The 26918-nt window shown below is 34.4% G+C and overlaps 1 protein-coding gene across 6 annotated transcripts in view; it reads left to right on the top strand.

The window, feature by feature from the left end:
• Window positions 1-26918, top strand: part of LOC145284509 (electrogenic aspartate/glutamate antiporter SLC25A13, mitochondrial-like) — a 169067-nt gene that overhangs the window by 110113 nt on the left and 32036 nt on the right. For all 6 annotated transcript variants that reach the window (XM_080133392.1, XM_080133394.1, XM_080133393.1 and 3 more), the window contains 7 exons: window positions 6512-6596; window positions 8279-8372; window positions 11000-11208; window positions 13666-13746; window positions 20087-20230; window positions 21271-21409; window positions 25607-25765. In XM_080133392.1, coding sequence (XP_079989518.1) covers window positions 6512-6596; window positions 8279-8372; window positions 11000-11208; window positions 13666-13746; window positions 20087-20230; window positions 21271-21409; window positions 25607-25765 — 911 coding nt within the window. The remainder of the gene's footprint in view (window positions 1-6511; window positions 6597-8278; window positions 8373-10999; window positions 11209-13665; window positions 13747-20086; window positions 20231-21270; window positions 21410-25606; window positions 25766-26918) is intronic.

Raw genomic sequence — 26918 nt, 5'->3', positions numbered from 1 at the left:
CCTTGTTTTACCTTCTCTTCCCCCCTTGTTTTACCTTCTCTTCCCCCCTTGTTTTACCTTCTCTTCCCCCCCCTTGTTTTACCTTCTCTTCCCCCCCCCTTGTTTTACCTTCTCTTCCCCCCCCCTTGTTTTACCTTCTCTTCCCCCCCCCTTGTTTTACCTTCTCTTCCCCCCCTTGTTTTACTTCTCTCCCCCCCCCCTTGTTTTACCTTCTCTTCCCCCCCCTTGTTTTACCTTCTCTTCCCCCCCCCCTTGTTTTACCTTCTCTTCCCCCCCTTGTTTTACCTTCTCTTCCCCCCCTTGTTTTACCTTCTCTTCCCCCCCCTTGTTTTACCTTCTCTTTCCCCCCCCTTTGTTTTACCTTCTCTTCCTCCCTTGTTTTACCTTCTCTTCCTCCCTTGTTTTACCTTCTCTTCCTCCCTTGTTTTACCTTCTCTTCCCCCCTTGTTTTACCTTCTCTTCCCCCCCCCTTGTTTTACCTTCTCTTCCCCCCCCCTTGTTTTACCTTCTCTTCCCCCCCCTTGTTTTACCTTCTCTTCCCCCCCCTTGTTTTACCTTCTCTTCCCCCCCCTTGTTTTACCTTCTCTTCCCCCCCCTTGTTTTACCTTCTCTTCCCCCCCCCCTTGTTTTACCTTCTCTTCCCCCCCCTTGTTTTACCTTCTCTTCCCCCCCCTTGTTTTACCTTCTCTTCCCCCCCCTTGTTTTACCTTCTCTTCCCCCCCCCTTGTTTTACCTTCTCTTCCCCCCCCCCCTTGTTTTACCTTCTCTTCCCCCCCTGTTTTACCTTCTCTTCCCCCCCTGTTTTACCTTCTCTTCCCCCCCTTGTTTTACCTTCTCTTCCCCCCTTGTTTTACCTTCTCTTCCCCCCTTGTTTTACCTTCTCTTCCTCCCTTGTTTTACCTTCTCTTCCTCCCTTGTTTTACCTTCTCTTCCTCCCTTGTTTTACCTTCTCTTCCTCCTTGTTTTACCTTCTCTTCCTCCCTTGTTTTACCTTCTCTTCCTCCCTTGTTTTACCTTCTCTTCCTCCCTTGTTTTACCTTCTCTTCCCCCCTTGTTTTACCTTCTCTTCCCCCCCCCTTGTTTTACCTTCTCTTCCCCCCCCCCTTGTTTTACCTTCTCTTCCCCCCCCTTGTTTTACCTTCTCTTCCCCCCCCTTGTTTTACCTTCTCTTCCCCCCCCTTGTTTTACCTTCTCTTCCCCCCCCCTTGTTTTACCTTCTCTTCCCCCCCCTTGTTTTACCTTCTCTTCCCCCCCCTTGTTTTACCTTCTCTTCCCCCCCCTTGTTTTACCTTCTCTTCCCCCCCCCTTGTTTTACCTTCTCTTCCCCCCCCTTGTTTTACCTTCTCTTCCCCCCCCCTTGTTTTACCTTCTCTTCCCCCCCCCTTGTTTTACCTTCTCTTCCCCCCCCCTTGTTTTACCTTCTCTTCCCCCCCCTTGTTTTACCTTCTCTTCCCCCCCCTTGTTTTACCTTCTCTTCCCCCCCCCTTGTTTTACCTTCTCTTCCCCCCCCCTTGTTTTACCTTCTCTTCCCCCCCTTGTTTTACCTTCTCTTCCCCCCCCCCTTGTTTTACCTTCTCTTCCCCCCCCCTTGTTTTACCTTCTCTTCCCCCCCCTTGTTTTACCTTCTCTTCCCCCCCCCTTGTTTTACCTTCTCTTCCACCCGCCCCCTGTTTTACCTTCTCTTCCACCCGCCCCCTGTTTTACCTTCTCTTCCCCCCACTGTTTTACCTTCTCTTCCACCCCTGTTTTACCTTCTCTTCCACCCCCCCCCTGTTTTACCTTCTCTTCCTCCCTTGTTTTACCTTCTCTTCCCCCCCTTGTTTTACCTTCTCTTCCCCCCCCCTTGTTTTACCTTCTCTTCCCCCCCCCCTTGTTTTACCTTCTCTCCCCCCCCTTGTTTTACCTTCTCTTCCCCCCCCCCCCTTGTTTTACCTTCTCTTCCCCCCCTTGTTTTACCTTTTTCTTCTGCCCTATTTGACCTTTCCCCTCCCCTGTTTGACCTTTTTCTCTCCCCCCCCTTTTTTGACCTTCTCTTCCCCCCCTTTTTTGACCTTCTCTTTCCCCCCCTTTTTTGACCTTCTCCCCCCCCCTTGTTTGACCTTCTCTTCCCCCTCCCCTTGTTTGACCTTCTTCCCTCATTGTTTTACCCCCTCTCTTCCCTAAAAAAAAAAAACTATTTCCTTCCTTATTGCTCATCTTAAATTCAATAGCCTGCTTCTCATAATTTGTCATCTTCCAAAATAGATTCTTCATAAAAGAAGACCATTTTCGTCCATGATAGTTTCTTGCTCTTTTTATTATTCTTATAATGGATATATTGAACAGATTAAAAAAAGAAATAACAAAATGAGGCAAAGTTAAAATATCAAAATATTTTTAAATGTAAAAATAAAAAACTGAAAAATAATCCTATTCCTATTAAAATTTAAAAAAAATATTGATTGATGTCACTTTTTAAGGTTTTATAATACAAGTATTAATAAGTTCAAGTTTTTTCCCCTGTTTTATTTATACTAAGTTGTAGGATGTACAAATGTCTATTAATAAAAAAAATGTGACACTTTACTAATTTTCATAACTAAATTTAACAAATTCATAATAAAAAAAAATCAAGAGGTCAAAACATAGTTTGCTATTCTATTAAACTATTGACTAATATCAAAAAGAAAATGCTAGCAATATGTAAAATAATTTGACATAAAGGTTCGATTTTATACATTTTTAGAAAACTGTTATCCTCAGTTTTATAGTTGGTGTTTCACTACATTTCAGCCAACTCATCCTCTGGCTTTCTTCAGGTGGTTGACTGCAACAGGATAGGGATGCTGAGTCTTGTAACTGTATCCCCAGTAATTACCGCCTTCCATAGTTGTTGTTGTCTCACCATGTTTCGGCCAACTAATCCTCTCCCCTGCTTTGGATAGAGGCATTTAGTCTCTACGTTTCCAAGTGAGCATTGTCTGAAGATAGCAGTTTCAATCCTACCCAAAGCAGGCCAAAGGATCAGTTGGTCCAAACTATGGAAGGCAGTAATTACAAAGGATACAGTTAAGACTCAGCATTCCTATCCCGTCACGGTTAACTACCTGAAGAATGTCAGAGGACGAGTTGGCCCAATTGTGGTAACACAATAACTATGAAGGTGAGAATAACAGTTCACAAAAAGAAAAAAAAATTGAATACACAAATTATGAATCCTCATCTCAAAGGATTAAAAAAAATAAAATAAATAAAATAATATATAATTTTATACATGTTAGAGAGTTAATGTAAATATTTACTTTGTGAGCTTGTTCTTGTTTTTATATAGTCAAATTTTCTATTCCAAGTGGAAAAACTTAAAATGAATCTCTTTGGTTCAAAAATCTTCAAAATATGACATCAATGAATTAACGAAAAATAATGAAATACACAAAAGGCAGTTTATGTGCAAGAAGTTACTAAAAAGTTGTAAACTAACAGATTAAGTGCTATTATAACAACAACAACAATAAATATGATAATGACAGTATAATAAAAAGAGAGAAAATTTCTGTATTACAATATTGGGATATCCTCCAAAATAAAAATTGAAATTTGAACTTGGGCCTTTGTCAGTCACATTAAACTATCCACTTACAAATGAAATTGCCCTAAGTTGAAAAGTACTAGTCTAATGACTTTTTTAAGAAATGTCAATTATCTTGATAATTGTGGAGCAGAATACTAAAATTAGAAAAAATGTATTTATATGAAGACTTAGAATGCAGTCAAAAATGCTTTGCAGATAAAACTTGAATTGTGGGGATCTCCATCGCACGTGACAGACTCCCCCTCTCTTTTATAGGTAACAAGATGTAACTAATCTAATTAAAAAAAAAAAAAAAAAGTTTCCCCTAGGTGTTCTACCTCCCCCATATTTCATGTTACGAGAACTAAACAAAATAAATTTAGGATGATAAAAATTGCAACATTTTTATAAAGCCGTAGAGTTTAAATGTTTAAAAAATATTTTTTTTTTATTTATATATAGAAACCCATTATTTTACTGTAAATAAAAAAAAAATAGACAATATTGATTTTTATGTCCATTTTTTTTAATTTACAGCTTCAAATTCTTGTATATTTAAGGAAAATTGTCTTTAAAGTACAAGTTAATTTAAAAATGAATAAGTATCTAAAATATGAAAATCTAACCATTAGTTGATTTTTGCTAGAATTTTTTAAACACAGGTAAGTTTTATGCTTTCAAAATGTTCATTTAGTAGGAATGTTGTTTTAAGGCACTGGTAATGTAAACACAATAGCATTTTCATTATTTTCATTAACTGATTTAAAAAAATATTAGTTTATTTGAAGCTTCTTTTGAATGGTACAAAAGTTGCAATGATAATATTAAATTAGATTACAGTTAGATTGTGTTATATATGGGTGGTGGAGGTGGGGGGGGATAAATTTGTCACGTGCGTTGGAGGCACCTAGTGAATTATGATGATTAAAACATTACCTGATCACTTGGTGTGAAAATGCACATAATGACACCAGTTGAATATCGTTTTATTGACAATTATTTACATGTTTCAAACTGTTTTTGTTTTCTTCTTGATCATCACTGTCAATCTCACAATGGTTTGTTTGTTATATTCTACGGCTTTCTTCAGGTGCCTTTGATCGTAGTTTGTAAAATTTTTCTCCTGCATTTATCCTGAAAAGCGGGGTTCACATTGGATTCTCCCTCCACCATACATAGCCAAAAGTTTTGTCAGAATGAAGTTCGGCCATCTTGAGATCTTTATGCAAGATGTCTACTCATTTTATGGATGTCATCTCAACTTTTTTTTTTTTTTTTTGTCTTGAATCTCATCTGTAAACTTAAGGGAATTTTGGACTTTTCTCTTAATTTTGGTATTTAGGTCCCTGTGAGACATGCCATATCTATCGGTGCAGAGTTGCCTGAGGAAAGTTTCAGGAGCTTCTTCCACTCCTGACCAATAATCGTGTATCCTTAGATGATTGTGGTGTGGTGTTCTGTAGTTGAGTCCACAATGTAATATTGCATGCCTGCGAATACTGGCCTCTTAGAGTCTAAGATAGGCAACAACTTTTGTATAATGAGCAAGCCATACTTCACTGCATATGCCGTGCAAAGGTAGCAGAACATGCCAGCAACTCCGTTCTTTGCAGCAAAATACAAATCTCACCTTTGGATATAGCACTATGTGAGAAGTGTCTCCGCTGGTTTGGTCATGTTGAGCATAATGGTTCGATAAACAGACCCTGTGTCATGGAAGTTGATGACTTGTCTGGCATTGGTCACCCTCTCCCGAACTTGGCTCAAACTATCAAGGAAGAACTTGAAGTATGACAACTTCATGAGGTGAATATCATTGTTACATGTTTAGTCAAGGGAATTAAACATGCAACATATATTAACCAAATAAAACTAAGAGTTTTAACTAAAAAACTAAAACGTTGAAGAGCTATGAAGAAGGGAGTGGTACCATTAAAATGAACATTGTTTTTTTTTTGTTTTTTTTTTTTTTTTTTTGTTTTTTTTGTTTTTTTTTTTTTTTGTTTTTTTTTTTTTTTGTTTTTTTTTTTTGTTTTTGTTTTTTTTTGTTTTTGTTTTTTTTTTGTTTTGTTTTTTTTACATAATCACTACTATTCTCAATACACTTTTGCCAAGAATTCAATGACATATTTCTACTTCTTACACATGTTGCTTTCTTGAGTCATACACTGTCAACATCTGCAGCAGACATGAAACTTCCAGTTTATAAATATATGTTCAGTCATCATAACAATGCAATTTGCAAGTCTGATTCTTTCACTTGGAATTTAAAGAAAAAAAAAAAGGAGGCATTACTTTTGAAATGTCTTTCATATATAACTTCAAAAATTTCAAAAAGTGATTAGTCTTTTGTATCAAGAGGTTCTTTCATGTGATCTTTTTCAATTTCTCTAGATTTTGGATTCTTTAAAAGATTCCTTTGACCGGGTTATCCATAATCTGTAAATCACAACCGACAATTTGCCTAGTTAGCGCAAAATCTCTTGTTATAGGGAGCACCAACCAATAATAGAGCCTTCTCAATTTTTCTAAAACATTCTATTCCTTCTTTTTTTTCTCAGTTATTAGAGGGTTTTCTTTTCTGAATTGATAGATAAAAGCATTTTATAGACATAGGTAAGCCTTTGTAACATTAGATTATAGCAAAAGGATATTTTAAAGAAGGCTGGAAAATGAAATTTCCAAAACGTTGTGAAAATACCATTGATCAAGAGGAGTAAAATTTGTAAATAATTAAAATGTTAAAAACGGGTGAATTAATAATTATTTAAAATTTTGTGAAGTTTAATGTTTGTGATTGTTTATTAATATAAAAAAAAAAGATTTCAAAAAATGATGTTATTTTGCAAACACTAAGCTGATATTGACTGTGAAAAGATTTCCACCAATAAGACATTTTATTGATAAGATATTTGTTCTGAATATTGTAATTAGATTTCTTAAAATCTTATTTCTTGATAGGCGTATCAGGTATGATGATTTGGAATCTGTTTCCCCAATGGAAGGCCGAGAAACTCCATATTCAATTCAAATGCAAATAGCAGAGGTAAGTTTGTTTTTTTTTTGTTTGTTTTTTTTTTTTTTGTTTTTTTTTTTTGCTGTGGTTAAATTAAATAAAAATTTATTTTTAGTCATTTATGTCTCCATTAGCATAATTTATAAAAATGAAAAGGATTTTGCATTGTAATTTTTTTTAATTAAAAATTAATTTTTCTTTATTTTTTTTTCTTAATTATAACCTTTTTTTTTTCTTTATAATTTTTTTTTAATTAATTGTTATAATTTTTTTTAAATTTGGATTTAAATTTTTTTGGCTTAATTGTAAATCTCTTTTGAATAAGTGTAAGAGTTTTGGTTCCAAACTGCTTCCAACAATTCAGAGGAAAAAATAAATGGTTGAATTTACAAGATTTAATTTTTTGTAACTTTTCAAACTAATTTTGCTGAAGGCTTATGCTCCATACACAAGAATAAAAATCTAAATATTTTTACATGTACACATACTTAATCCAGAATGTAGTTTGCTTTCATTCGGTTAGCCATAACCGTGTAGAAGTCTTAAATAATTCTCAATCGTATTCTTAGTATCACCCATACTGAGCATTTAACCATCAACCTCCAGAAGACTGTCGCTTAGAACTGATAGTTATTTAGCACTTAGAACTGTTATGCCACAAGTATTTGCATATTCCTAAGTCCAACAAGGTGCATCCGAAAAAAGAAACAGTAGTTCGAATAACCTAAATAAAACAAATCATGTTGTCTGTTAAGTTATATAAATATATTCAACTGAAAAGATGTTAAAAATTTAAGAGTTGTTAAAATTCAATGAGGGAATGTTTTTATTACATATTTTGAATATCGCCGAGGTTTAAAGATTGCCTTCTTTTCAACTTTCTTATGCACTGACGATCAGTTTACTTTCATCGATCCTAAGCTAGGTCACACAAGTGAAGACAAAGTACTTGTGGCCTGATAGTGCTTTTAAGTCACCTATGTTGTCAATTGTCCACTTCCTTCTCATGTCCAAATTCCAACGTGTTTAAAATCTATTTTATTAAAATAATTTTTCATTTATAATCCAAGTTAGTCACCTGACATGATAGCTTAACCAATGGAATTTTGCTACATCTGTATCTTCGAATGTCCGAGTGTTAGAGGAATTCGAAATAGAAAAAAAAAAATGAAATCTATACAATGATTGCCCGTTTCTTTTTAATCCAAAATTTTTTTCATTGACTTGAAAATTTTAACAGATCTGTAAACAGAATTTTTTTTAAAGTTCTATAAGAGTTAGATACGTCCTAAGATTAGGATGCAAGTTCTCCATGTTTTTTAATTCAGAAAAAGTAGATTTCCTCTTAAATCATTAGAGAACCTCATGAATGTGGAATACTGCCACCTGCTGTCTCGCAATCTGATTGGCTAAACACACTGTCATCTGTCTGTTTGCATAAACAACCAAAAGATACTGTCAAAAAGTCATTTTTAGCATGGGTCATAAACTACGCTAGTGCCTCCCTTATTCTTGAGTTGCGTTCAGCCTTGATAAACAATAACTTATTAGTAAACATAATTTACAATGTCAAGTTTTGAGACACAACTGGTCAGTCAATCCCCTGTAATCTTTAACCATTTTTTTTTCCCTCTAATCTTATTCGCCTTTTAGAAGATGTTTTACACAATTAGTAGTTCCTCCTTTTTTATAATCTATATCATTTATTACAGGAAAAAATTCGTCAAGCTGAAGGTACTGGCCGCAACCCTCTCATGATGGTCTTAGAAAGTGGATACCGTTTTGCCTTGGGTTCCATTGCTGGAGGTTTGTGATATTTTCGAAAACTGTTTTAAAATGAAAACTAATGTAAACGCAAAATGATATGAGAGTATTTTGGAATTTCGGTTTTGTTCTTGTTTGGAATACTGACCAAACATCAAAACAACCAAATTTATAAGATCTTATTAAATGTGTCTGTAACTGCTGATCTATGTGGACCTTCTTGGTATGAATTTATGAATAAAACATCAATAAATGAAACATTATGAAGAAAAGTTTTAATGAAGTTATGACTGTTGTTACGGGCTGGGAGAAGCTGAGTCAGGGTGATCACCCCCTGGTTAGAATCTTTGACTCTAAAATGGTGCTTCACCCTATGTTCTCGTAACACAGCATAAAAAGAAAAGAAAAATATCTAAAGCACGTCGGGTGCAGATTTGTGCCCTAGAATGACACGGTATCTAAGATTCATGAGTGAATCATTTAACCTTGAACAATTCAAATGCAAAGCAAGAATGGCAACACGTGCATAAAAATATCATAACTGCTTTATTAAACATGATTGAAATTTAATGCAACACCTCAATGAATTGGGGTGAGGGCAAGTAAACGAGAAAATAAGCAATAAAAAAAATGAGATCAACCGTAAAAAAAAAAAATGAGATCAACCATAAAAAAAAAATGAGATCAACCGTAAAAATAAAGAATAAAAAAATTAACATGAATATCATTTTGGTATAACAGTCCCCAAAAAAAAAAAAAAAAAAAAAAAAAAACAAACATGGATGGAGGCGGGGTTGGGTTTGTGAGATGGTGTATTAGAAATGGGGTACTTAACTGCTGATAGAATATATCGCATGGCCAGCGTAGCTTCTTTCTTTCTAGCTTTTTTTTTTATTATTATTTTTAAGTTTGTGAATGCAGATGCATTGCCTTCTGTAGACTTTTTCCAATTCGTCGACATCTCATCAACCCGAAACTTGTATACGATGGGCGCCATTTTACATCGTTCTACATGGATATCATTTCTACGTCGATTTATTTTTTTCTGGCGGTTGAATGTTAAGTTTCTTTTCATGGGGGGTTTGAGTGAGACAGCAAAAGAAAGTCCTTCGTTTTATCCTCCGAACAGTACGGAGATGATTCGTCCATCATATCTGGTCACTGGTTCCTTCCATTTGCTTTTTGGCAAGTGGCGCGAGGAATTTTTCCATCCGCTCCCTCGTGGTGTCGACCCCAAAAAGACCGGGTTTTTTCGTTTCTCCATTTAGAGATTTTTCTCCTCCTCCTTCCTTCCTTTCTCATTGCTGCTACTGCTTTCTGACACATTGGTTTTTACCCAGTGAGAGAGGAGGAATGAACGCAGGAAAAGAAAAGACAGATTGTTAAAGGTGGTGGTAGGGTTCCCGTTGCTAGCGCTATTGTGTATGAGGGAGCAGGGACTTGGTAGGATTCTTGTTTTTAGCAATGTCGTGCGTGAGGGAGGGGGGTGCTTGGTAGGGGGTCTACGTTTGATTTGGAAAAGGAGGAAGGGGAGGTCGCTACTTGCAGATATTTATTCATTACTCTTTTCTTTCGTTTCTTTTCCCCCTCTCCATCTATGTTACACTGTAAACAGTTTAGGTGTGTTTTTCAAGGCTACACTTACCAAAGAAATTATTTTAATAAAAACGATTTATTTATATTCATATTTATTTGAAAAAAAAAAAAAAAAAACTTGATTTGGGAATCTTTTATTGGATGACCCCTGGAGTGAATGCAGTATTATGGTGATTGAAGATTCTAGCTAGGAAAATGATAGACATAAGGTACAGTAATAAGGATGACCATAGACCCCCCCCTCCCCACTCCTACAACACTTTGGAGTGGTCTAGTGCCTAATTTTTGTATTTTTCATGAATAAATAAATTTTTCAAAGCTACAATAACATTTCTGTTTCACAATCAAGGCCTGTTGTATATCAACAAAAACGTATTTTGAATAAATTTCAATGAATAAATTACTTAGTCTGAATCTAAAATTTATTTTTTTTCCTATTAATACAAAGATCAAGTAGCAGGTATTATTCCGTTAAACAAAGGGTAAAAAACATAACATGCAGCCGCAGCCAAGATTGAACTCTACACGAGTTTGTAGTGTAATTCAAATCTTGTCCGTAGCTGAATACTTGATACTTCACTAGGGCTATCAAGGGTATTTTTTATCATGATGCCATCACTAGATGAATTGCCTATCACGGTTTAAGAGAGGCCCATCTACCCTCAAGAGAAGGATAGACTATGGTAGTTTCCCAATCTAGTATTTTACCTCGCAGTACATACAGTGCCTCACCTTCCCAAATGGTCACCCATCTGATACTAGCCAGGCTCAACATTGCTTAACTTCAGTGATCTGGTGAGAACCGGTGTGTCAACGTATATGGCACAATCACACAAGTATAAGTTTATCAGATTTGGTAGCCATCTTAAAAAGACAATGATATGTAAAGAAGAAACAAAACTTTTTTGCTGACAACTATGGTTCGTTACTGAAATTGAGGTGACAATAAACCTCCCCATGGTGCGAGTACTCTTTACACTCATTATTATTACTTTTTATTATTATTATTATAGCTTTCAAACGTAACAGTTCTCTATTTTGCTTGTGTGTATCAAATTCCTTATTTTTTTTAGCCACTGGTGCAACTGCGGTGTATCCCATTGATCTTGTTAAAACGCGTCTTCAGAACCAAAGAACAGGATCCTATGTTGGAGAATTAATGTACAAAAATAGCTTTGATTGTTTCAAGAAAGTTCTCCGGCATGAAGGTTTCACTGGATTGTATCGTGGTCTTGCTCCCCAGCTCGTTGGTGTTGCTCCAGAAAAGGCTATTAAATTGACGGTGAACATTTTTTTTTATATTATTATTACAAATTTTTGACTAAAACATATTTCATAAATATTTTTTGGAAAATATTTTTTAATTCTGCAGATTTAATTAAAAGTTAAATGCAAGTCCAGAATTTAACCTAATTAAAAAATACAGAAAAGTCTTCATGTACATACATCATAGAATGAAAATGTTACATTCAAAAATCAAGTAAATTGATAAAGTACGTTTTTTTTTTATTATATTTATAGAACATATTTCTGTGAGTTTTAACGATTTATATTCTGCTGTAGACATTACAAGGTTGATTTTAAAATGTTCGAATTGAGTTGTCTCACTACTAAGCACCACAAATTTCTTGAACAAGTTTTCATTCAATGATGGCTGTATTAAATCATAAAATTTTTTTGTGTATTTTTTGTTTTTTAATTAGGTTTAATTCTAGACAAGAAGCAAATTTTTGAAATAAATGGTTAATTATTGAATATTCAGAAATAAATCCCAGATTTATAAAATATATCAAGACATTAAAATTTTAAGTTTGTGGAATAAATTTAAAAAATTCTTTTAAGTTTTTAAAATCTCATGAATAAATGACTTTATTCATTTAAAATTGCATAATTTTCAATTTTAATTTTAAATAAAATACATATGAGATACTTCCTAAGATCTAAACATTTCTTAATTAAAACATGTACCACCAAGCACAACACATCGCCCAGGCTTGACTTTCCCCTTACTGGACATTTTCTATCTCAATAAGAGCCCCTGGATTTGTCTTCTGGGTTTTTGTATCCTGGCATTATCTGCTCACATGCCTTCATACCTTCCTTTTATTAAAAGGATAGCAGGGATAACTGGTGTTCCTCGGCATAAAAGTGTAACATATTTCTTTTAAAACTTCTACATCTTTACCTCTCTCTATCTGTTTCTCTACTTTTTTTTCCCCAACTTCTTCATTATCCTCCTCCTTATCTCTCCAACCCCTTTTCTTTTTCACTCAACCCATTCCCCTCTAGCTGGATACATACATACACATGCACACACAACTCTCCTTTATATAATCGATTCCTTGAAAAATGAGTTGGCATTTTGTTTCAAAATTCATACATAATAACATTGAAAATGGCTAACGAATTTGACGAAATCTGGCTCAGTTGACACTAAAAGAAAATGAATAACTTTTTTTTTTCAATTTTAGATATTATTTATCCAGGGTAGCACCGATCAATAATCTACCAACCTTGTGGGTGTTTGTTCTGTACTCTTTAACTTTTAGTTTAATATAAATACAAATTGCCCTTTGAAATAATAGAAGGCACATTTATGCCTAGTTTGATTCAAGATGTTTCCTAATTTTGACTTAGAATCTTGTCCTCTGATATATTAGTCATTTTTTAGAATTAGTTCATTCAGTTCAATAAAACATCTAAACTTTGGATTAGAATAGGATGACAGAAGGCCATCTGCTATCTTGCATGTATATACAAAAAATTGTTTATTGTTCCTATTTACTAGCCTTAAAGCTGAAAATTACAATTTGACAGTTTAAATGCATTTAAATTCTTTGAAATTTTCAGAAAAGACTATGAAATAATTCTTTGTTTGTTTGTTTTTTGTCCGCCCCACCCCTATCTTTCATAAATTAAAAAAAAAAAAAAAAAACTGAAATACATAGTAAAACACAAGGTCAGTTTTTTTAACATGGGAGAAAATCCAGCTTCCCCAAAATGAATACTCTGGATTTGAACAAAAATAAAAATTATCTCTGTCTAGTAGGATTTCTCCTTCTTCAGTAACCTAAGAAAGAAAAGACTAAATGCAACATCAGAACAGTTACTACACTTTGCTCCTAGCCAAAATTCCAAGAGGGGTTATTAATTGTTTATTGCTACTGTGATGATTCTTACATTAAGATATGTAAAAATTATTTTGATGCTTGTTAAGATAGTGGACAGATCGCTTTTTTTAAATATATCGTTTTAAGCAAAAACATTATGTACTTGTATTGTCGAAAATAGTAATATATCCAAAAATTGTGAGAATTTGAGTAAAGCAACTGCTATTATGTTTTTTTGTAAAAAAGTTTATCGCTATAGACAACAAATATTGCAGCCATGAACGAATAATCTAAGATATTTGTTCAGAGTGCGTGCAAACTCTTACTGTCAACTTTGTAATGTCTAAGAAAAATGCAATTTTACCCAATTTTTCATAAAAATTACTTTTAACTGTAAATAATTTTCTACTCGAACTTTCATAATTTGTGGATCTGTTACTATTTCCAACATGACAATTAAGAACATGATATTGTTTTTATTTAAAACAACATATTTTTTTAAAAATTGATTTGTCGACTCTATCTTAATAAGCACCATTTTTTTTTTTTTTTTTTTTTTTTTAAATTTTGTTTTGTTTTCGTTTTTTCTGGCAAAAAAAAAACTAATATAAATTTGTTTTTCTTCACAGATGAACGATTTGATGCGTGATAGGTTAATGAGAAAAGATGGTACTTTACCTGTTTGGGCTGAGATGGTTGCTGGTGGCTGTGTAAGTTTTAATTACTAATGATTTTAAGTTTAATGTGTTTATTTAATATAACACATGTATTTATGCATGTGTTTACTTATATATTAGTGATGGGACGATTCCAATATTTTTCACAATTCTGATACAATTACCGATTCCATGCTAAATTACAGATTCAGATTCTTTATAAATCTCTAATTATTAAACTATTAGATTGTTATTTCCCCTTGATTTTCATAAAAACACATGTTAAATATGCAGATATTTTCCTGAACGTCAAAATACACTTGTGGAGGATGATCTATCAATTTTAGCTTTACTGATATTTTAAAATCAATAAATGTTATTTTATTATTAATACTAGCAATGGAAGATTTTACTTTAAACAAAATCAAAAAAAAAAAAAAGACAATTAAAATTGTTTTGGCCCCTGAAAATAGGCATTAATTTTTCTGATACTCCCAAATCTTCCGATTTTTCCGATTCCTATTAATCGTCCCAACACTAATATATATATATATATATATATATATATATATAATCTGGGAAGTTTTTTTTTGTTTATATTCATTAGAAGCACCGAGTGAAATTTGAAGAATAAAATATGTATAAATACGTTTGAAGCCAAAACTGCAACGCAAAATTTTTTAGAAAATAAACGAGTGTTTATTTTTAAAGAAATTTCATGTTGCAGCTTCACTCAGCACTTCTAACGGATATAAACAAAAAAAAAAACTACCCAGATTTTCAAAATGCGCGACCATGCGTCACTTATGCGGCTTCATAAAAACCCCGCAGTTAACATCACGTGGACTCTTCATCGAACTATCTTCTACTCTACATCATGTCGAAGAAAAAGAGAAAAAAAAAATGACAAAGGAGTCTTACTCCGAAATATATTTCTTAAAAAATAAACATGCGTTTATTTTATAAAACATTTTGCGTTGCAGTTTTGGCTTCAAATGTATTTATATATATAAAGGTCTATTTTATGCATAGATTTTCAGTGTTTATTTCAAAAGTGCTAAAGGCCTGGTGATTCCCTATCATCTTCATGTAGATTAATTGCTAAAAGTATATGTTTGCAAAGTATAAACTAAAAGGCAGTCAACTAGCATTTATGCAACGTTCATGACTTCTGCTCATTCAAACACTTGATTGTCTAATGCCCGCACTCAAATTGTGTGTTTATTAGTTATTAATTCTTATGGCAATTGTTTGGTGGCCCGGAGGTAAAGGCTTAGCAAATGAAGTCATAGGTAGCTTCGTAACTGGGTTCAAGTCTTCTGACCAGCAGGAATTTTCACCTCCTACACTGATGATTGCGTAAGTATAAAAGAATACCTATTAATTATAATCACATATATATATATATATATATTCAATTTTTTTATTTTTTTTAATAAAGACTCAACAACCTACACGTAATAATATTGCTTATCATGAAACCAGTAATAATATTTTAAAATGCTTGAGATAATACAATTTTATTCTGGCATCGAATTTAAATTTTCCTGCAACAATGTGAAAATGTTCCCCCCCCCCCCCCCCAGCATCGGACTTTACATTTACATGCTTTTTTTTTTTTCGGCTTTTTTGTTCATTTGCTTTTTCATCCAATAGTGATTCGAAAATGTTCATGATAGATATAAAACTTATTTTAATTTTTTATATCATGAGAAAAATCATGAAGATAAAAAAAAAATGTACACGGTGAGTCATGGGAAACATGTTTTTAGAATGCTCCTTGCTTTCCTTGAGTAAAGGATAGGGGGTGAGAAAGGTAGTCTTTGGTTTGTTTCCCCGTGACTTACTCTGTATAATTAAGCAAGAAGATTTTTATTTTAAACAATGTTTGCTTATATTAACTTTACCAACATTGTCTGAGATTTATTTGTAGTACATTTTTAAATAGAATATGAGAATAAATAGAATAGGAGAAAAAAATGCTCAGTAGTAACTTAAATAATATAAGGGAGATAAGTCATGCTAAAAAGTTTCAGCAAAAACCTAACAGCCAGCCATGGTTCTCTCCAGAATGTGCTGCTGCCATTGCGCACAGAAATCACTTTTTCCACTGTTTCCAACGTAATAGATGTATGAAAACTAAAGCCGCTTTCAGGACTGCCAGCAACCATTGTAAGAAAGTAATAAAGAGCGCAAGATGGTTGTATGCTCAATCTGTTAAGTCCAAAGTAGCTGAGCAGCGGCTTGGTTCCCACCAGTTTTGGCAAATAGCAAACATCCCAACTATCATCAATGGACCTGAGGTAATCTCGTCAGCATCAGACAAAGCCAAACTCTTTGTCAAGAACTTTGCAGCTAATTCTACCTTTTGCGATCAAGGCCGCCAACCCCCAATATTTCCTCTTGTATCTGATAACACACTATGTGATATACGTATATCTGTACGTGATGTTGCCAAGCTAATCAAAAACCTTGATTCCAGTAAAGCAACTGGCCCGGACGGTATTCCAATTATAGTACTCAAAAAACTTACAAAACTATTTAAACGTTGTCTTAAGGAGAATAGTTTCCCATCTCCCTGGAAAATTTCATCAGTATGCCCTATATTTAAGAATTCAGGTGATCGGTCATCCCCCTCTCAGTACAGGTCAATAAGTCTCCTGTGCGTCATGAGTAAGTTGCTGGAATCTGTGTTAAATACAGAAGTAATCAACCATCTCAACAAAAATAACCTTCTTAGTGACACTCAATATGGTTTCCGTTCTGCTAGATCTACAGCAGATGTGCTTACAGTTATATCTCATAGGATTAGCAAATCTCTCGACGGAGGCAACCTTTCTAGGGCAATTGCTCTTGACATATCTAAGGCCTTTGATAGGGTATGGCATAAAGGTTTACTTCATAAGATCTCTAGCTATGGTATAGCTGGAAATGTCTTCTCAATTATTAAATCATTTCTTTCTGATAGGTTCATAAGAGTAGTAGTTGAGGGGCAAAAATCAGAAGCCCACAGTATTAATGCCGGTGTCCCTCAGGGGTCCATCCTGGGCCCAACTCTTTTCCTGATCTACATTAATGATCTTCCAAATCACATCCTTACATCATTTGTAGACATTTATGCTGACGACACTACCATTTATGGTAGCACATCTAAGACAATAAACGACCAAGTTCTCTCCAATTCTCTCTCCTCTGATCTTGAGCATGTAGTACAATGGGGAAAGGAGTGGCTGGTTACTTTTAATGCATCTAAAACCAAGCTTCTCTCTTAACATCATAAACATTCTGATCCCCATCTGGCATCACTTGAAATGAATGGCTCTCGTCTTCAGGAGGCCTCACGTTTTGACAAGCTTCTGGGCTTGACCATTACTCCTGATCTTAAATGGAACACGTACATCAAATCTGTTGCCAAGGCCGCTGGAAAAATGGTGGGATCTTTCTATCGATCCAGTAGATATCTCACTGCTGATGCAATTCTCTATCTATATAAGAGCCAGGTACGTCCAAGGATGGAATACTGTTGCCACATCTGGGCAGGAGCTGCTAGAAAGGACTTGTCCTGCCTTGATAGAGTTCAAAATGGACTTTGTAGCCTTGTAGGAGATGTCCTTTTCTCTTCCTTGCAACCTCTATCTCACAGAAGAGATGTTGCGAGTTTGTCTCTGATGTATCGTTATTTTCATGGAAAGTGTTCGACTGAGCTTCAATCTATGGTCCCCCCTCGCAAAACTTTCACAAGAAACACTCGTCTAGCTGTAAACACTATCAATAATTCCCCCCACTCTTTATCTGTGCCTAAACCTAAACGTAGATTCCATGAGCAAAGCTTTTTTCTTAGAACTGCACGCCTGTGGAATTGTCTTCCGTTTTCCTGCTTTCCGGCTGACTACAATATGGTTGTCTTCAAGTCTAACGTAAATAAGTTCTTGATGAGCCGTTCCATATAAGTTATCAAATTTAACAAATTTTCATTACTAATGATTATTATATAGGCCAATTTCTACTGTACACTCTTTAACTCTTATCCTTGAGTGGCCTCTTGGCCTTGATAATGTGTTGATACCTATGAAAAAAAAAAAAAAAAAAAGTCCAATGTGAACAAGTTCTAATTGAATCGTCCCCCTAAGTAATCCAAGTTACAAAATTCCCACTGTTTACTATGCTAAAATCACAATGACTAATGTATACCTATTAACCCTTATCCTTGAGTGGCCTCTGGGCCTTGATAAGTGGTGACACCCATGTATAAAAAAAAAAAAAGCTGCAAAAATTAATGGCCCTTAGATTATTTAATTTATTATTTCAAATTTTCGCCATTATAACAATCTTCCTCACCAGAATAATTTTTCTTTTTCACACAAACTAAAATCAAATTTATTTCATTATTTAAAACGAACTACATGCTGGAATGAAAAAATACAAAATGGTTAAATAGAATTAAACATTATTGCTAATTGGATCTAAATTCTAAAATCCATATTAATAAACAAAGAATGTTGAATAGCTAACAATCTGAAATCCTTCGTTTATTATTATTAATAATAATATTATTTTTTGCTTGGTACCCTCCACCCAGCTTGAAACCTAAGATACCCTCCACCCAGCTTGAAACCTAAGATACCATGTTGATCTGAACTTCTCTAACATTAAATATATAATTTTCTCTTCAGGGAGTCCAGATTCTATGATTTTTCTCAGCTAGAATTTTGTTTTATGTTTTTGCTTCATTTTGCAAACAGAATAATGGTTGCAAAACAATAGTACTTCATTCTGTACAACAAACCATGACTGGTCTTTTAAGTCTCTTATTTCTTTTTTTTTTTTTTTTTTTTTTGTGCACATGGTGGAGATAGGGGGCCAGGATCTTTTTTTTTTATCAAGGTCCGATTGCTGACATAGTTGGCCTCTGTCATTGCTAGAATGTTATTTACAGAGGCTGGAAAGTTTACACCATTACTTATCTCCTGCCGGGTGTGTAAACGGGATGAGGGGCCTTTTTATCTTGAATGCTAGCCTGCCAGTATTTAGTCTTGTTGCTTTCCATTATATATATATATATATATATATATATATATATATGTATAAATGAGATAGATTAGAGAATTTTCCTGTCAGATATTGCATTGAGGTAATACTCTCAGGTAAAGTTCAATATATAAAAATAGAGCAATATATAAGTTCAATGGTTAAAGTTAAATTCTGTAGATTAAAATATATACAAATATATTTAAGTTAAGAATTTATTATTTGAAACAAGGAATATATGGATAGAAATTATATTTATTTCCTTAATCCATGGATTTTCAATAATTGCTCATATCATCAGAGGAAATAGAATGCAATTGGCAAAATGTTCAGCTAAGAATAAACAAATATTTTGCTTTTCAACACATATATTGAAAATGTTATTTGAAAGTTATTTAGATGGTGCTTAAGAGTCATAGAAAAAGGATATTGTACAACCTGGGCAGTCCAATATCAGAAAGAGTTGAATAGTTTCCAGGATATTACAGTCAGTTCGGACGAGTAGTGATCCAAGGTGAAAATCAGAGGTGATCAACTAATCCGATATATCCAGAATATTTGGTGGTACCATACCGTTATTTCGAAGGGCATATGAGATGGTCAGGCATCTCATAAGCCCTTCGAAAATAACGGTATGGGACAACCAAATATAATTTCTCTCTATATATTCCTTGTTTCAAACGATAAATTCTTAACTTAAATATATTTGTATATATTTTAATCTACAGAATTTAACTTCAATCATTAAACTTATATATATATATATATATATATATAAGAACAAGTAGTTGATAAAACATGTTAAAAAGACACTTTGAAAAAGAGTTAAAAACATATTTAATTTTAAAAAGGAAACACTAAATAAGTGGATAGTCCTTAATCCGCTGAGTTTCGAAGAAATACTTTCCTTCTCATTTAGCAAAATGCGGGATCGGATTTTGCTTGCAAAAGTATTAAATAAAACTACAAGTAAGTTACTGGATTTCAGGACAAGAATTCTTCTAGTCTGGTAGAGTATCCAGCTAAGTGCTGTTACCTGAGGTAACGTCATATGGAGGAGGTGCATCATTCTTCGTATGAGCTAGTGTATAGCCGTGTCAAGGAGATCTTATTTGGACTTTGAATGCAACGTTAAGTTTTGGTCAGGGTTTACTCGTACGATGAAGTGTCAAGTTGTACAGACAAAACCTTGTACATATGTAGACTGATAACACTCGAGGATGGTGTCTATTGGGTAATTCAATTCTATATCTGTGTTATTATTTATCACGGCTTCATATTCAATGAAAAATATTTTAAAGGTTTTTCTTTTTTCATTAGATTGTGCCTAAATACAAGCTTTTGAATTTTTTTTTTTCTTTTTCAGGCTGGTGCATCTCAAGTTGTGTTCACTAATCCATTAGAAATTGTTAAAATCCGTTTACAAGTTGCTGGTGAAATTGTTGGTAGTAAAGGACGTATAAGTGCTATATCTGTGATCAAAGAGTTAGGATTTTTTGGATTATACAAGGTAAGAATTTGTATGTATATCTGTGTATGTAACGTGTTCTGAGTATCCTCTATATAATATTATACTATAGATCACCATCTATTACAGTTGTTTCTCTGTGTGTATGACCTACTCAAAATTTAAAAAAAAAAAAACTACAAAACAAATGTCCACAAAGTTGGTATACTCTTGATCAGCCTTGTCCTGTGGTGTTGAATAGTATTCTGGACAACGCCAGAATTATTACTGGGTGCACACATGCAAATATTGATGACAAGTCTTCAAACCAAGAAATGTCATTAAAAAATCATAATTGGGAGAAATGTACAGAAGCTTTGAAATCAACTTTCTTCAACTAACAAGTTTTGAAAACAGTTATCTTGGAATTTGGCCTTAGACAAATTTAATAAGGCATAGTGGAATACGGCATAGAAAAACGAAGTTCCTATCTAAAGTTTTTTTTAAATAAAAACAAATGCCAGTCAAGGAAGAAATCAATCAGAGAGTGACGGGGACCGAGCCGATCGACTTGTCATTTTGTTGTCACCCACAACACTCCACCACACACCATCTCTCTTTCTCCATAGCATATTTGTGGAAGTATTATTGCAAGAATAAAATTGTCACTTTTTTTATGTACTTAAAATTGACAGTGACTAACATTGCGAGTACATTTTTATACAGCCTAACATTGCAAGTACATTTTAGAAGTTTTGTACTCCAGAATTTATATTTCTTCATCGTTACCACCATTCTCAATGCACTTTTGCCACGAATTCAGTGACTCATTTCTGCTTCTGATGCACGTCAATGACAGGGATTTCTTTTTTAGTCTCACACGATCAGTATCTGCAACAGAGGTCATAAATGCATATGTTCAGTCATCATAACATTGCAATTTGAAATGCCCTCTAATTCATTTGAGTGAAAATAAAAATAGGAGGCATTATTTTTGGAACACCTCTCATACAAATATCTTTTAAATAGTTTTAAATCTATATTCACCGTTTTCTTTTTTTAATCTATGATTTCTACAAAAGATTATTTTGTTTTCTCTTTAGGGAGCCAAGGCTTGTTTTCTCCGAGATATCCCTTTTTCTGCCATATACTTTCCTCTCTATGCACACCTGAAGAAGAAATTTGCTGATCACAATGGTTATAACTCACCTGTTTCTTTATTGTGTGCTGCAACTTTAGCTGGTAAGTGTTTGTTTTTTTTTTTTTCTATCTCGCAATAAGAAACTTGGGATGTGAAGATTTTAGGTCAACTGAAGATAAATTTGTCCATAGAGCTTTGTTTTCATAAAATAGGATATTAAATATCATAAGATTAAAAGGAAGGTAATTTCCAATGATGCTGCAATGAAAGTAGGCTCCCTCTACCAAGCTAGAAAACTTCACACCTGACAGTATCCTATATCTATACTAAGCCACCATTTGCCGATGCATGAACTATTGTCACATCTGAGTGGGTGTATCAACCTCTAGCACTATTTAGCAAGCTCCCGTCTTTTGGGAGATGGTGCAATGGGTTATATAGAATGATTGGTTAGCTAGAGATTCATATAAAGAGTAGTTATTTAATTGGTTGGTTAGAAAATAAACCCCAACCTGTTTTTGGAGGTTTCATTCTTAAGAAGTACCAGTAAAGAATGCTCAACTGTCCAAGAACAGAAATGAGGTGATCAAAAACTGTTATGACCAGATTGGGAGTATAAATCCGACTTGGCTATCTGCAAATGTGGAGAGAAGATCTATACAATGCAGTACTGCCTTCTATTGTCCAATTGGTACAGTTTGGATGATCTCACAGAGTCCAGTGATAATAGAGAAAGGAAAAAGTTTCTTTTAATTTTTAATAAAAGCACAAAAATATTTCCTTATTGAAACAACAAATAGTTTTGTCATTTTTTTATTGATAAAGAAAAAAGAGTTTTTTTTTTTTTTTTTTTTTTTTTTTTCTTATCGATTTATTTTAATCATATCATATTTATCCATTTTATATGCTGGCATGTATAGAAAAAAATTGATTTCCAAACTGATCTATCTCTGACCAGGTTTTTATTTATCCCCCCCCCCACCCTCCTTCCATTTTTATTACTTCCTCCCCTGTTTTCCTTGGCTTTCCCCTGTGAACTGAAATTCTGCTATTTTAACAGTTCCACATCTACTCGCCTAAGAACTCTCATCCATTCTTTCAACATGACCATACCATCAAAGTTTCCTGTTCTGCACACATCTCCCTATTCTTTGCAGAATTAATCTTCCTTTGAGATCATCAGAACTAAACCTGCCTTTAAGACTCACATTACACATCTATTGTAACATTCTTATATAATTTCTTTCCATGCAATGCATGTCCTCAACCTTCACTGGCTTCCATACATCATTACACTGCACTTGGTTGATGCTAGTAATGCTCTGCTGATTAGTAATGGTAGAAGTCCCCTGAACTTACTCCAATTTTTGCAATCATACAGGGTGTCCAAAAAGTCACTGAAGGGTTGAAAATCTTTGTCATTTTACAAAAGAAGGCAAGGGTGCAGCCCTCCGCTGGCAAGGTCATGCTCACAGTCTTCTGGGACCAGGACCGAGTAGTGATGACAGATTTCCTGGCAAAGGGTACCACAATTACAGGAGCCTATTATGCTTCACTTTTGAGGAAATTAAGGGAAACTATCAAAATCAAAAGGCGGAGCAAGATCAGCAAAGGTACCCTCCTCCTGCAGAACAACGCTCCGTCCACAACTCGCATGTCGCCAGATCAGAAGCACGGGTGTGTGGTTATGAAATCCTTCCCCATCCTCCCTACTTTCCTGACCTTACACCCTCTGACTTTCACCTCTTCCCAGCGATGAAGTTGTTTTTGAAAGGAAAGCATTTCCCAGATGATGCAGCCTTGATTTCTGAAGTCACATTGTGGTTGGACCAACCTAAGGTGTTCTACAAAAATGGTCTCCAGAGCTGCATCAAACGATGGGAGAAATACATAACTCTGGGTAGTTCCTATGTAGTGAAAGACTAATAACTGTGCCAAGTTTCGTTGCTCTACTGCTATGAGAAGTGGGTCAGGGTCATTACTTATTGCACGCTCCTCGTATCGTATATACTTGTGTATAAGTCAAATTTCTGAGAGACGATTTTAAGGTTATTTTTGGGGGGTGAGTTACACGTAGGTAATGTTTTTGGAAATGTTGACTCAACGCTCGATCATAACATAGAAAACGCCATTTTGTTTGTGCGCTTGGTATATACCAGTAATCCTAGTAATTAATCGCACTCCTTCTGAACCTTGCTGCAGTGTATTCGCCAGCATGTAAGCACATGCACAGTCTTTCACTGGAAGGCTTAATAATAATTGGAATAACTCTCACAATGTTCACTCACTAGACGTGGCTATAGGCCTAAGTTCGATATGATGTTTTCTTTAGTAGGTTAGGAAATGTAGTGTTTACGATATGTCGTTCTCCCCTAAGTTCAACAAGTTTTGATAATTTAATGACAACTATTTAATAGACTATTTAACTTGTCTAGAATCTATAGTTGACTTATGCACAGGTAATACCTAAAATAACACAATTTTTGGTCTTAAAATGCACCTCGACTTATACACATGTATATATGGCATTATAGCATGTTTTCCCTTACAACTTGCACCACAGGAAGAGATTAGCTAGAAAATGAATGCCATTAAAAGGCATCATAGAAAAGCATTAAAACTGATTGATCCATTGAACTACACCGACAAATCGAGGCCATGAACAATTAGCCATTGAAAGTCAAAGGGTCAAGATTGGATATTTGGAAATGTCCTTTTCCCTGTTGCTTATCCTGTGCAGTTCTTTGCCTTATCTCTTTGAGAATAGGTTAGTTTATTGCTAGTCAGCTGAGGCACTTATACCGAGAAACACTGACGGGATGGTCCAGACATTTTTGGCAAGCCAGATTGCTCTTCCTCTGTGGCCTTGGCTCTTCAATTTCACTTTCAGACCCTTGTGTTGCATCTTCCCACTGTAAGAAGTGTATAAGTATACTAAGAAATTTAGTTTCTGTATTCTGGAGATGCTGACAGTCAATTGAAGAATGGCGACAGACCCAGAAAGAGAAGGATTGCAGTGAGAGGCGTTAAACTCAATCTTACCTCAGATGTAGATTAGTGACAAGACTCTAATAACTCGTACAAATCCGTGTCTAAAGGCATCTAATATGCAATGCCAGTGCCTGTATTGTCTTTCTTATTATCTAAATTGTTAACTGGCTTCACACACAACAACCACCAAGAAGAGAATTTTGGTTGGTTACTAAAAAAAGATGGAGAAAGACCGCAACACATGTGCCTGGGGTACGGTAGTCGGACAGTCACAGATATGGTTTCACACCTACATCCAATGTGTTTATAAACTTTTCAATTGTCCTGTAGCAGCAGTGTAGGTGAGTGCAATACATTCAATTTGATTTGAACGTCATTTACTCATTTCATAATCCGCACTGTTATCCATTATATGACTCCTAACCCCTTTGTAAGTCACTTTTTAATTCATAAGTAATTCTTTTCTTGCAATAACCCATATTTCGTTTGAATACAGTAACAAAATGAATAGAAATATGGCCGAACTTGTATTTGCAATAATATTTAGATTCCTGTGTGTGTGTGTGTGTGTGTGTGTGTGTGTGTGTGCGCGCGCGCGCATGCGCGTAAAAATAGTCTATAGACGGTATTTTCCACATTAGGTTAAATTAAAAAGTGGAATAGAAAATTCTATTAGAAGTAAAAAAAAAAAAAAAAAAAAATTAGAGTTAGAGCTACGTGTCAGGATATGACATCATTGAAGCCAAAATGAGAAATGATGACGTAAAGGGAAAGTTTTCTTGAACTTGTGAACTGATTGTGTTCGGACACACTTGTTTCGAAGCCTTGTCACGTCACCCTCTTCCGGCCACCTGGGAGCGTGTGAGGGAATTAAGTAAAAGAATAAAATATCAAACGTCAAGAATGAGCAACTATGTTGTTGGTGTTTTTTTTAATCATGTTAGCAAAATTTCTCTCCACAATTTTTGTGAGGCTGGGAGGATAAATTAACTGTAAAATAACTACATACAATATGTGGTTAAAGCAAAATTAATTGTTTTGAACTATGAAAATAATTTCCAACACTATTAATAATGTTTAACCAATTATTGTTTATTATGACTTATGCTTGAATTTATGTTTGATGGTGGAATGGTGAGTAGCTAGAGGTTGCCAGATCAGATGTCCAAATCCAATCAGGGGAAAGAAATACAAGTAATCATATATCCCTTGAGAAAGGTATAAAACTTATGGAAAACGGACAGAAAACTACAGTGTTTTATATATATTGCTATTATATTTTTCTTTTATCTGTGTGTGTATTTCAGGTATACCAGCAGCATCAATTCCAACTCCTGCTGATGTAATCAAAACTCGATTGCAAGTGGCTGCCAGATCTGGACAAACAACATACAACGGAGTCATCGACTGTGCCAAAAAGATTTGGAGAGAAGAAGGAGGCGCTGCATTCTGGAAAGGAGCCCCAGGTAAAAATTGAGCAATTCATTTTTGAATTCATAATTTTTATTGTTGCAATTTTTGAACTTATAATTTTTATTGAATCTTGTAGACATTTATCTTGTTTTACCTGAGTTTAAAAAAAAAATTATAATTGTACAAAAATTTATTAGATTTAAAAAAAAAAAAAGGCTGTACACTAAAATTTACACAAATTCATCCAGTATTTTTGTTTAAATAAAATCAAATTTGATTAGTAAACAATATTATTATGATGACAGTCAAATTATGTCCAAATTAGCCACTGACCTTAATGTAAACATAAAATAACAAGACATTTTACTATTAAAATGTGATTTCTCTTGTTTAAAAAAATATTTGCATAATTTTTGTACTGTCTTTTAAAAATCTTATTGTAACTCTTTTGTTAAAACTGCAAAAGTATTTATCTAAGCTAGCAGAGATGCCCGGCATAGCCCGGTTGTAAAGTATGCTTAAATATGATATTTTCATTCTTGCAGATTTTGTACATATTATTATAGAGTTAATGTTCTATTGATTTTTATCTTCTCTCTATATAAAATAAACTAATTTTTCCCCCTCTGATTTTGACCTTAATAGGATTAAAAATCAAGACATTACATGCAAATGTTATATGCACAAACTGCAGCACAATATCTGAGGTGTGTTATAGGCCTATTACCTCTCCACTTTCTCGATAATAGTAGATTCCTATATTTTTTCTGTTAAGAGTTTACGTCCAAAATCGGTTAACATCAATGGAAGTGATAAAAATCTTTTCTCTCTAATAAATTCCTCCTTCTGCCAAGGTTGCTGGAAAGATGGTGGGATCCTTCTACCGCTCCAGTAGATATCTCACTCCTGATGCAATTCTCTACCTACATAAAAGCCAGGTACGGCCAATGATGGAGTATTGTTGCCACATCTGGGCAGGAGCTGCTAGAAGCAGCTTATCCTGCATTGATAGAGTTCAAAATAGACTTTATAGTTTAGTGGGGGATGTCCTTTTCTCTTCCCTACAACCTCTTTCCCACAGAAGAGACGTTGCGAGCTTGTCTCTGCTTTATCGTCATTTTCATAGCAAGTGCTCAGCTGAGCTTCAATGTATGGCTCCTCTCACCAAACTTTCACGAGAAACACTCGTCTAGCCAAAACCACTAT

Source organism: Euprymna scolopes, chromosome 9 (genome assembly GCF_053919585.1).
Source record: "Euprymna scolopes isolate OS-2025 chromosome 9, ASM5391958v1, whole genome shotgun sequence".
NCBI lineage: Eukaryota > Metazoa > Mollusca > Cephalopoda > Sepiida > Sepiolidae > Euprymna > Euprymna scolopes.
The sequence above is the reverse complement of the archived record's forward strand: the minus strand, read 5'-3'. Positions and strand labels throughout refer to the sequence as shown.